The sequence below is a fragment of the Gymnoscopelus braueri genome (genome assembly GCF_963280865.1).
Source record: "Gymnoscopelus braueri genome assembly, chromosome: 17".
Taxonomy (NCBI): Eukaryota; Metazoa; Chordata; class Actinopteri; order Myctophiformes; family Myctophidae; genus Gymnoscopelus; species Gymnoscopelus braueri.
Window position 1 is genome coordinate 43,222,842 of NC_137617.1, and position 13,171 is coordinate 43,236,012.

General features: G+C 40.2%; 1 protein-coding gene across 3 annotated transcripts in view; it reads right to left on the reverse strand.

The window, feature by feature from the left end:
* LOC308104262 (kelch-like protein 38) overlaps positions 1-13,171 on the reverse strand; it is a 116,100-nt gene that overhangs the window by 80,213 nt on the left and 22,716 nt on the right. Inside the window, exons 1-8 of one of the 3 annotated variants that reach the window (XM_080454654.1) lie at positions 9,939-10,045; positions 6,646-6,738; positions 5,725-5,841; positions 5,020-5,214; positions 3,472-3,606; positions 3,182-3,373; positions 2,737-2,880; positions 2,383-2,518 (exon numbers count right to left, since the gene is read on the reverse strand). In XM_080454654.1, coding sequence (XP_080310780.1) covers positions 2,383-2,518; positions 2,737-2,880; positions 3,182-3,373; positions 3,472-3,606; positions 5,020-5,214; positions 5,725-5,805 — 883 coding nt within the window. In that variant the 5' untranslated portion in view covers positions 5,806-5,841; positions 6,646-6,738; positions 9,939-10,045. Of the gene's footprint in view, positions 1-2,382; positions 2,519-2,736; positions 2,881-3,181; positions 3,374-3,471; positions 3,607-5,019; positions 5,215-5,724; positions 5,842-6,645; positions 6,739-9,938; positions 10,046-13,171 lie in introns of those variants that run through there. The other 2 variants (XM_080454653.1, XM_080454655.1) reach the window with 2 other exon arrangements.

The following is a 13,171-nucleotide window of genomic DNA, read 5'->3' on the forward strand; positions in this document are numbered from 1 at the left end:
TAACATTTCACACTGTCAAGAAGAGTCAAATTGTTAAACATCTACATTACTTACTAAACAAGTACACAATTAGAGAACGTAAATAATTGTTATTTTGACAACATCTAATCGAATGATAACATTCTAAGTTTTGGGTGTGAGAGGCTAAAGCTTATCAAACGGTGGTCCGTGACTCAAATGCTGAATAAATAATGGACCTTGTCACCTTGATATGATAAAGGTTGAAAACCACTGTTCTAATGCATTTACGTCCATTGAAGCAGACGGTCTCTCCACAATTAAAATCATCACAACTCCCTGAATTTTCAACCTATTTTCAAGCGGTAAAGTTTGTCACAAATGCGAGACATGGAGTTATGGATCCAGTAGGCGTAGGCCTATTTGGTTACATCTAAATTGCATATTTTCATACCAAAATACTTTCAAGTAACAGTAATACTCACAAAATATTTTTGTCTCCATTCACTGACAGACTACATGAAATATGCTGGCCACATTGCAGAATTGCCTTTATCTAACATCCTTCATGTTAGCTATTCAGGTCAGAACAGAGCTATCAACTTTGAAAGACTGAAATAATTGTTCATTTGAGAATTTTCTCTTCCAAAAACAGCAACTATAAATGAAAAGTCTGTGTTCCATATTTTAATGGCACTGAAAGTATAACATATAACACAAATACTCCAAGACAGCCAAAATAATATCATTCCAAAGTCACAGAGCAGAATATCATAATGGCAATAAAGATAAAATAATACCAGAAGCACATCATTTTCTAGCCATGGTTCACGTGACGCTTGTATACGGGCTAATCATTTTCCACACGAAGCGACCATGTCTTATTTGAATTTCACAAATAGAGTGTGGAGTTTGCCAAGTTCCAACTAACTAGATGCTGCGCACAGCTGCTGCCTCTTAAAGGGTTAAAAGCTGGGTTACAAAATGACCCGCCCCCACCTGCCTCTGATTGGCCTACCGAACTTCCGCGTGTGTGACGCACACGGCAGCCCTGCAGAAGCAGGAAGCGCGCCCGAGATACAGACGCTTCAGAGCCGAATGAGGCGTCTACCTTTATATGTCTATGGCCCTAACCCTCTGGAACTCTCACCAGAGAGGCAGCACCAAATTAGCAGTCACTGAATGAATCCAGGAGAAAATTGGTATGCATTTTGACACGTATAAAAGCGCAAAAAAAAAAAAAAAAAAAAAAAAAAAAGCTTGAATTGTTAACTAAAAATGATTAAACGATGCAACTAGAAAGAGCACAGGTCTCCGCCAGGTCAGGTAGGTTATTGGGGCCTCCTGGTGGCGCTATAATAGGCCAATGTGAAAAGGGTACCATTTCTTCCTCAGCCTTTCATGGCAATCGGACGTGGTTTCTGGTTTGAGTCATTTTATTAAAAAAAATTGTTTAGCAAAAATCGTTTGTTGGTGGCACTATAACAGGCCAATGTGAAAAGGGTGGCATTTCTTCCTCTGCCTAGTGGGAATGTGCGTGCAAAATTTCACTTAAATTGCACGCTGCGTTCATGATTTGAGACATTTTGTTCAAAAAGGACCAATCCTTCAAACTTTGGAAGTCAATGTTAGCCAATCAGGAAGGAATATGAAAATTCCTTCCTGATCACTTGACTATAGAGATACTGTGTACCGCTTTGCGTGATGTTTGGAAAAATCCGAAGGAGTAATATTACAAAAATGTTTTACAGAAGTTGGCCTCCTGGTGGCTGGGTGTGCAGGGCAGAGGTTTTTCTTGGCCTGTAGGGAGTGTGCGTACAAGGTTTTACACAGATCGGTCCAGTTATAGGTAAAACCGCGAATTGGCCTGTTATAGCGCCACCATGAGGCTGATTTGAACATTGTCAAGTGGTATTTCTTCCATGGCCTAGTGGCACTGTTCATGCAAAGTTTCACAGCAATCGCACACTGTGTTCATGATTTGAGGCATTTTGTTCAAAACGGACCACTCAGAGCCAATCAGGATGGAATATGAAAAATCTGTTTGGTTTAATTACTATAGAGATCATGTGTACCGATCTGCGTGATGTTTGGACAAAATCTGTAAGAGTAATGTAAAAAAAAGGTTTTGCCAAAGATTTGCCTCTTGGTGGCGCTACAACAGGCCGATCTGAACATTTCGGGGCAGAAATTCTGCTCTGGCATCCAGGGAGTGTGCGTGCACAGTTTCGCTGCTCGCAGACGGACGGACGAACGGACGGAGGACAGACAGTCCGGTTATAGTCTCCACCATGCCTTCGGCCTGGCAGAGACAATAACCATTATGAAGTCTGAATATCAAACCACAGTCCTATTTATTATTGGCAAATAAGCTTTTTCCAGCATTATCAGGTGCAACATGCATGCATGTGTTCAGCAGGGTACCTGTGGTCCTGCGTGGGCGTGATGTGTTACAGTAGGGACGCTCCTTGGCTTCAGAGATGAACCTCTGGCTCAGAGGCTCAACCACAGTGAGGAGGTAGGAGGGACTGACGAGAGGCAGACGGATGTGCTGTAGCACCTAAAAGAATGCATAGAACACCAAGTATTTACCAGTCCAACTGGAACAACATTACATAATAATTATGCATATTACCAGCCAGTACCACATATACAGTAGATGCCAAGCATGTATTGGAAAGTGACTCTAGAAACTACCTTGCATTTAGAAGACCCCTGACATATTGATAGGCAGAGACCTCTGATCGTCTGGTAAGGTGAGACTAAGAAATGACTGACCTTTTCAAAGCTCTGCTTGCGGGTAGGACACTTGTCTAACCACAGCATGGCAGCCTCAAACACCATGTCCTCCTTGGGCACATTGAGATGGTCACTGGAGAGAACCTCTGTCAGTCTTTCCACAGAGAGAGACAGGAACTCTTCCTATTGGTAGAAAAAAATAGCCCATATATGGAGAAGACTGTTCTCATACTTCATACTGAAGTAACATTTTCTCCTCTGAAGTGCTCACTGGTGATAGATGGTTTGTTTAGTGAAATGGACATATGACTTTAGCTTATTAATATATATCCAATCACTGTGACTGATTGAATGTTTCTACCCAGGTCTGGGTCAGTTGTGGTTGTGGGAGGTTGAGTAATAGTAATACAACAAAGTTATAACAGATAAAAGCCAACAACAGACTAAATCAACTCGGGAAATATATGATTCCTCAATCACTGACCTGCTGGTAGATGAGACTGAAGTGTTCCAGAATATAATCCATGCTGTGTTTCTTCAACATTTTAAAGGATTGGTCATCGGCACAGCAGTAAATCTCTACACAGTTATTTATGTCCAGGTGACGCCTCATGTATTCACAGCAGGCCTCTCGAACAGCCGTGACATCAAACAAGTCTGATGCTGCTAGCAGGGCCTAGAACAAATGAACAAAATGTGTTTATGAAGTACTGATGTTATGTAGGAGGACAAACATGGAGACAATGAATGAGGTTTATGATGATAATACATTACCTGCACATTATCAGTAGAGATGGAGACCTTAGAAGTGTAGGCATAGTTCACCAGCAAACCAATCATCTGAGGCTCCACTCCTCTGATGGTCACCCTTTCCTGTGTGGACTCCTTCATACCAGATGTAAACATGGCCTGTGCAGGTTGAAAAGCTGAATGGTTGGCTTGGGTGTGTTTATGGTTTAGGTCTTTCTTATTTACATAGTGTCAACGGTTAATGAATATATACTGTAGCATTAATTACTATAGCATGGAAATAGCATGATGATTGGTTCCCCTGAAAGGCATAATTAAAATGCATTTCCTTAACAGCAGGTCAATAAAAGTGTCAGTGTTTCCCCTATATGCATTTAACAGTGGCGGCACGCCACGCCTTGTTTTTGGCCGCCACAGCTTGATTTTGATGAAAATATGAAGAATATACATACACATATATATATATTTTTTAATGCCACAGTTAATTAACAAACTCAACGTTGAGCTTGTAGGTGCGCAACACCGTCGTGCGACGGGGTATGAATTGGGCCGTGTTCTCGTGCTCTCCTGGGTCTATGGGTCTCCTGTGAAACGGCTCTCCCTAGGGTAACAGCTTTCTATGGGTCACAAATGTTGGTTTCAGTAACCTACTAGGCTCCACCGTGCACCATAGGTCGGCTCACTGGAATGTGTTTTGTTTTGTGTTTACAGCTACCGTATGCTTTTCTAAGATGATTTCAACGCAGATGTTGTTGTTCAAAAAGATGGATCAAGACTATCATAGATGTATTTTATGGATTATGACATTTGCATATCTATGAAAGTAAAAGTCTGTGTCGATGATAGTCTTGATCCAAAGCTAACAAAGATGCATGCCATGGACGCATTGACGGTGAGTAACTTAAGTTGAAGTTGGTATTTGCAGAACGGCGTATTCATATTCCGGGCCAAATCAATAACTTTGCGCTTGCCTGTACATCATCGCAGAATATTAAATCAACTTGCAACAGATGTATTTGTTCTGTCGAGAGCTTGCAGTCGTGCTAAGTCCATGCTTTTCCAGTTATAGTATCTACAGCCCCCTTGCCCCCCCTCTCATTCACATCACTATTTTCAACCCAAAATGCCTGTTGCTGGGACGCATCTGACTGCTGAGTTCTTGAGCTAGAGAAAACCTCAGAGGACACAGACATTTGTACTTCATTTACTTTTCTATGTGGTTAAATGTGCATGTTTCTCAGCTGTTCAATAAGCCTCTTTAATTAGCCCACTTGTTACTTGGAAGGTAACTAACGCTAGCTGCAAAAAGTTTAGAATCAGACCCCCCTTCAGTTGGGAGAAAAAGAAAGCAGTCGGTGGTGTTGCGTCAGTCATAAAGGATTTGAGCTGAGCTGCTGTTTTGGTTGTCAATAGCCAGACTGACACTGTCAATCTCAGACACCAGACTTAATATTTTGAGGAAAATATATATAATTTAAAACAATCTTTAAAAAGAATTATTAAAAAGAATTGTCGCTCCCCGGCGCCATGGTTACAACTTCATCCTAGGGGAAACACCGAGTGTGTATTTACCTCAAAGTAAGGGCTGAAGGAGGCCAGTACATAACGATGGCAGGGGACCTCCTGTCCCTCACAGCACAGAACCACATCACACAAGGTACTGTTGAGACGCAGCCTGTTGAGACCCTCTAAGACCTTGTTGGGATGGTTGGGGTCCACAAACATCTCAGCATCCAGGGAGGATAGAGGTGCACTGGTGCCGTCCTCCTGAAGTGCAACGACAACAACATCCAGAGGGACATTTATAATCAGACAAATAAACTACTATTCGTCTGCGAGTAATGTTACTGATCTGGTAATGATGCTTGAACATTGTCACACGCCTACAAGCTGCTGCAACTGGCTGCAATTAGGCTTTGAAATTAAAATTAAAAGAGCGAGAAGGGGGGGGTGACCTGTTTATTATTATTATTTATTATTACTATTATTTATTTAATTTTCAACATTTAATCATGTCTTGATGTGTGCTTGCAGGTACACATATTTATGGATATATGTCACTATCAATTTGTTACTGTATTTATGTATCTTTAGTTTTTACTAATATATAATGTATGTATATTACTTATTTATTTATGTTGCTTTGTCTGCTTGGACATTAACCAGTAATGGGGGAGGTGGGATGTGGGGGGACTGATATTGAAATGATGTTTTCTTCTGTCTACTCTGCTGACAAAAGCTGAAAAAAACATGTAAAAAGAAAAAAATGTCACTCACATGGTCAGTGTCCAGTCTCATCCTCTTGGCAGCCTGTGGTGATTCTCTCTGGCAGGCAGCATCCAGGATGTTGTCAGCCATGTCTGAGGTGAGGTGTGGTGGTGTAGTGGGTCTGGTCTGCAGAGAGAACACACAACATTATTGTTACATGTTTGTTACATGATTCTACAAATGTCTTCTGAATCCCAACAGTATTCTGAAAAAAAACTTATGTTTCTATATCAGGGGTGCTCAAACTTTTTCATGTCAAAGACCCTCAAAATGATATGTATTTGACCGCGGACCCCCACCTCAAAATATTTAGTTCCAGGGACCCCCCAGAAGCAAAGAATAGAGTTAAAAATGTTCACTTTAAAACAATATATATTCAAAGATTTTTCAAAAAAAAATCTAGATTTTTCAAAAATAGCATATCTACAAGCTCATAGCACGGCACTCGGTGCCGCGCTATGAGCTTGTATATCTGCTATTTTTTAAATAGCCAAAGTGTAAAATAATTATTTTTAGCTCAACTCAAAAAAGTGACACAGATGCGTTCCAGGTCTTAATGGGTTAACTCTGAGAGGGTACAAAGGGAACCTTGATGGAATGAACATGATTCACTGATCAAACTACAACCGTTTTTACTGCCTGTTGATCACAGTGATTTAATTCACTCAGGCTGAGCATTAGTGAAATGAGGTTGTAATAATGTGGTAAGATGTGAACGAATGCAGTATTGGAGTTACTCTCTCACCACATTTAAAATGCAACCAAATAGCTTCTTGACCAAAAGGGTCCTCTTTATATTTGAACGACACTATGTTGTCGTCCGATTTACTGACGTTTTATTTAATCAGGGGAGGTTTGTTGAGCATATCAAGTACTTTTTTTGTAATATCCTGGCTACAACATACTGTTCAGTTAACAGACATTTTGTACCTGGGAGCTTCACAGTACAGCCTGTCTTCTACGGCTGGCCACTAGAGCAGGTTGAGTATCAGGATTCTTTCTCTGGGTTACTTCTTTGACAAACTTGAAAGGAACAAGGACATGTTTCTCAGTGAGTGCAAACCAAGCCCCCAGAGTTGCTGAGAAACATTGAAGCTGCCACCCCAGTGGCCAAAGCTGGAACTGCAGGCAGGGAGAAATACATGCACGCGCAAAACATACTGAGATATTTATATTTATACATATATGTAAACATATTATACATACATACATATGCATTTACATATAAATATGCATCTCGAGTGTATTTAATAAATATCTCGCGTTCAATCCTTGACACACGGGCTGCCGTAGAACGCAAAAAGGACACTAGTGCGCATGCTCATAACTCTACGTGTGGTCAAAATCGAACCAATAATTCTACTTCCGGCAGGTTTCCGGGTGCTTCAAATCGCCACTGAGCACATTCATTGAAATGATAGCTGGGGGCGGGGCAATCCGCCCTCTAGTTATATTATACCTCTATGGTGCAAACAACTAGTATTAAGCATCATTATGCTTCCTATGCATTGTGGCTTTAAAGGGATAGTTCACCCAAATAAATACTTTTTTTCTATCGATTAGTCACCCCATGGACACATGGATATTTTTTGTTTTTGTCGCTTTCCTAAGCCAATAATTTGATGACCAGCGGACCGGTAGGTGCAAAGGAGACTCTTTGTGTCTCCTACCGGAACCACTGCGGTTCATCAAATTAGTCTCCATAAGGTGACTAATCGATAGATAGTCATTTATTTGGGGTGAACTATCTCATTAAATAACATGTCAGCAACACATCCTAGACACTCTTCTCCCTCCTGACTTCCAAGCTGTGGAATAAATGCTATTTTTTTGTATTGTCCCTGTCAAATTAACATAATACAATAAAAATAAAGTATAATAATAATATTTGAATATAAGCCAATTTTTAAGACCAATATTCAGATATCATTTCTGAGGAATGTTAACAGGCCTACTATATACATCACTGCTGTATACACATACCTGCATTGCTAGTATAGTGGTGTAGAAGTATACAGAATATATAAATCACTGCAACATAGTACATAGCAGTATTACTATTACACTGCTATCTATAGTAGGATGGCAACCTGGCATTCCCCATTGTGGGCATGCCATTACATTTAAATAATTTAAATGTTTTCCAAAATATAAACAAAACAGCAGATCTACAAGCTCACAGTCGTTGAAGTATAACTACAGTGTACAGTATAGCTACTGTACAGAGGTCCCCTTCACACAAATCCCCTCCATCAAGTGTATGTATGTGGACTGAATATGAAATTAAATGTTATGTGTGCAATCATTTCATTTACACAAGTATTATTTTGGTATATGTACTGTGTATACTATCGTCTGTGTAAACTTCCTTTTAATGCATCAACCTCATCGAGACAACTATCTCATGTGCAAACACACTTGGCAATAAGCATGGTTCTGTTTCTTGAGTATTTAGCCTGTATTAGTAGTACAGTAGTAGTAGTAGTAGTAGTATCTAACCATGATGTAAGCCATTGGTTCTCAAAGTGGGGTCCGGGGACCCCCAGGGGTCCTTGAGGGGGTACCAGGGGGTCCCCAGCAAAATGTGTCAATATAGCATCACAATAATTTTAACCTTTTATACTTTGGCTATTCAAAAATAGCAGATCTACAAGCTCATAGCGTGGCACCGAGTGCTGCGCTATGAGCTTGTAGATCTGCTATTTTTGAAAAATCGTGAAAATGTGTGCAAATCTTTGAATATATATATTTTTATGCGAACATTTTTAACTCAAATCTTTGCTTCTGGGGGTCCCTGGAACAACATTTTTGAGATGGGGGTCCGCGGCCAAATACATATCATTTTGGGGGTCCTTGGCATGAAAAAGTTGAGAACCACTGATGTCAGCAGCATCAGCACTAACCAGGTGATCAAATAATGAATGAGGAGGAAAAGGATTCAAACAGACGTTGCCCACTGAGCATTTTTCGGGCTATTAGACGTCTAAAATACGTCTAAGGGCTAGGCTAAAACGGGGTTATAATTGGTCTAACAGTGAAAGTTTTTTAGCGGTCTAGGCTTAGCCTAGACGTTGATTAGCTGTTTTTTAAGCGTCTATTTATAGACCGTCTATATTATAGACGTTGAAATGACGTCTATAATATAGACGTCTATATATAGACGCTTAAAAAACAGCTAATCAACGTCTAGGCTAAGCCTAGACCGCTAAAAAACTTTCACTGTTAGACCAATTATAACCCAGTTTTAGACGGAGGTCTAATAGACGACTATGGCTCAGTGGGTGATTATGTGGTGATGGGGTCTACTTTAATATCAAACTCTGTTCTACATGTGTCTTTACTCTTTATTAGCCTTAGAGCAAGACTATCGTAGATGTAAAATGTATTTTATCGAGTCTGACTTTTACTTTCGTATCTACGAGTCTTCGCGACAACCCCCCCAGTTTGCCCTGGAATGTCACCAGTAAAGCCTGTATTTCTCCAAACATGTACAAAGCCAAAATATAAGGTGCTTTCCCGCTTGCCCCAAATGTTAACTAGGTGTCCAACGTGTTTGTGTATTGTATTAGTCCATATGTTTCAATAAAACAGTGTTTTAATCATGTATGTGGCCGATTCTGTCAGACGTTCCCAATGTGTGGAAGTGACGGGGCGCATCCGGTGAAAGTCGGGATTACATTCAATGTAAACAGGAAGTAAACGAGGGGAAAGAAATGGCGTTCGGCCGCAGACGGCATTAAAACACTTCTTTATTGAACAATATGGACTAATACATTAAACAAAGACTCCGGACACCTAGTTAACATTTGGGGCAAGCGGGAAAGCACCTTATATTTTGTATTTGTACATGTTAGGAGAAATACGGGCTTTACTGGTGAAATTCCAGGGCAAACTAGGGGGGGTGAGGTGGTCGCTAAGACTCTCGTAGATATACAAATGTCAAAACCGATCAAATACATCTACGATAGTCTTTATCTAAGGCTATGTCTTTATCCCACCATTACTTTCACATCACCATCACTGCCTCCTGGTTAAACAACTCACTGGTTCTTCCTTTACTCACATGTATTTAACATCTCTATTAAACACCATTCTAACATCAGCCTCAATCCAACGTCCAACTGTAAACAAGCTCTCACAACACGCAAACCGACACAAACATAACGTACACATGTATATTTGTACATCAAACGTAAAACTCATGAACACAAAGACAAACACACCTTAAATAAACATACCTCGTTGTTTTAGACGTTTTAAACTTTAACAACAAACACATTTTCCTCCCGCAGCTCCTCTTCAAAGGGACGATGTGTTACACCTAACTGTGTCCTCCTGACAATAACACAGTACAGAAGATCAGTTCCGGACACAACAACTCCTGTGTAAAGTTGTTGTGACCTGCAGGGGGAGCTATAACAACAACATTCCAAGAAAGCAGGGCTGAGGAGAGCTTTTGTAAAACAGCTCTATAAATCAGTGGTTTTCATGTCAAGGACCCCCAGATGGATAAATATTTGGCCGCGGACCCCCATCTGGAAATAGGTTGTGCCAGGGACCCTCAGAAGCAAAGATCTGGGTTAACAAATGTTCACTAATGTTCAAGATTTTTGAAAAATAGCAGATCTACAAGCTCATAGTGTGGCACGAAGTGATGCGCCATGAGCTTGTAGATCTGCAATTTTTTAATAGCCAAATTTTGCTGGGGACCCCCTGGAACCCCCCGAAGGACCCCTGGGGGTCCCCGGACCCCACTTTGAGAACCACTGCCAAAAATGATACAATGAATGAATGAATACAAATAAATGTATGCTTTAACCTCCTCATTGATAAAGCTGCAGGACAGCTTGTAAGCAATGACCTGTCCCATAACTATCTCCAGTGGTGAATGATTTATAGCATTGAAGTGGAAATGTGCAAACATTCTGCGGAAAAAGCAGATGAACAAGCTCTTGTGAAGTATATGGGTAATATGTTAAATGATATACTCCACACAAAGGTTTGAGAGTGGAACTCAAACCATGAAGCCTAAATACAGTAGATCTGTGGGTTCCAATACATTCATATACTGCATTATACTTATTATATTTATTTTGTAATACGTTTTAAACTTATCTACTTGAGAACTTGTTTGTCCACCATGACCTCTGTTTTTATGAATTATGACCCGAGTCTTTTTGAGCGGCACTTATTCTTATTAAGTCTACTATACCTTCATACCAAACTATGAATGTATGTCATGGAATGCTGAATTGGCATATGTTAGCATTTTTCTTTGTGTAGAAATAAATGCTAATTAATTGACACAAAATAAGATAAATAGTAAATAATAATAATAATAGTAAATAAAGACACAAGTAGCTTTATGAATGTGTGGGCAATGAGTCCTTTCCACCACTAGAGAGCAGCGTAGGTCTGCTAAAAGACAACAGGTTCTGACCCCCATCATCCTACAAACTATGGTATTAGAACCACGGATGGTTTAGTAAATACCATCACATACAATGTAGTATTTTCTACTCTCATGTTTACGTCATGTCCCTCCCCTCCCATCTCAATAGCAGGCACTGTATATTCTGGAGTGTTTTAACCCCCTCGCTGGTTCAGAGTTAAATTAACACTCTCTATTATTGACTTCCTCGCTTCTTATGTAGTCAAAAGTCATCTGATATACTGAAGCTTTATTTGAGCATATCAAGTATTTTTCAGCAATATCCTGGCTACTATGCACTGTTCAGACATTTAAGCTGTTCAGTTGACAGACATTTGGAGAAACAAAAGGAGGATGACTATTTATAGTTCCCAGTGGTGGAAGGTATCTCCAAGTACTGTACTTCAATACAATTTTGAGGTATTTTTAATCAACTTGAGTATTTCAAAATTGTCCTCAATAACTTATACTACTTACATCATTCACAGAGGTAAATATCATACTTTTTATTCCACTCAAAATAAATGTGTGCTTTAGTTACTCAATTAGTTATTTGCATATCTCTGCTGTCGGGCAGAAACCAGCTAACTGTTCATTTCTCAGGAAATGAAAAAAAGAAAAAAAAGTTAGGTTTTGTTCATCATTGATAAGAACAGCTGAATGGACCTCCAAGCTCACAATGAGGTTGTTTAGCAGAAAGTTTGAGGATCCAATGGAACAACAACAACAGTGGCAACACAGAAATGTGTGGTTCATTGGCATAAGGACAAAATTGGAAGAAAAAAGGGGTGAAAATAACTGGCAACTCTAGAAAAAATTATAAAAAGAACAAGGCTGATTTATGTTCATTATATCAATTTGAGTTTCTCTTTTACAAAAGAACAAAAGAATATGATTACTCTATATGTTGACCGAATACTGACATCCAAATCAAGTACCGGTACTCATGCGCATCTCTAAAAACAATATTCAGTCTCTAGCAGGTTTCGGTAAAAATGTATGGTATATTGCCCAGGGCTGGCCTTTATTGATGTAGGTTGTGGTGTGTGTGTGTGCGTGTGCGTGTGCGTGTGTGTGTGTGTGTGTGTGTAACTGGGCCTATAGAAGGTATAACTGGGCCTGTAGAAGGAGGTAGGTTGGTGAAAGGATGCCACTGTCCCTGGATGCTGGGGTTGTCTGTGTGGAAAGGCTTGTGGATACGGATGATGTCCAGGCCAGACTGATTGGTCAACTTGGTCACAAGCTCCTGAATCTGTTGGGAGGTTTTTGTCGTCGATGGGTTCCTCCTTCCTTCACGTTGCCATTCACTGCAGGGACATAAAGAAAAAGAAAGCCATACACAGATGAGTATGAAAATGCATTGGGACCCCAGGTTTAAAGTCACTTTATCAACAGGGGGGACAGTTGCTTATAGCGCCCCCTACAAAAATGTATGAGTACTACTAATAATAATATGGCCAAGCAGCAAAATTGCAACTTCTTGTCATAATTTATCAATCTAATAAGCAATTTTGATAGACAAAAATAACTTGACAGTTCCAAAAATCAACTGTCATAGATATACATCAACTACTAGTTAATCAGAAAAATAATCAATTTGAATAAAAGGTCAATTTGAAGTCTTTGAATTTTCCGCTTTTTATATTTATTTTTTGATTTCAACATCTTGATTTTCCTTCATCACGTGCACCCTCATTTGAGTCAATAAAGTCATTGCGAACGCGCCCAAGTGCAGCTTACTATGCCACCGTGCTTGGGGTGTGTGTGTCTCTGTCTGTCTGTGTGTGTGTCTCTCTGTGTGCAGTATGTGTGCAGCCGCGCCCCCATGTCACTCGCGCTCTCATTGGCTGCTGACAGACGCGCCCCCATGTGACTCACGCTCTCATTGCCTGCTGACAGATGTCAGAGTGGAGTCGTGCATATATGTAATGAGTAGGAACTCTGAAACTCCGTGCATAGGAGAACCATATCCCCCCCATTAACTTCAATACGAGGCGGCGGCAGTCACGTCACTTTCTCTCTACG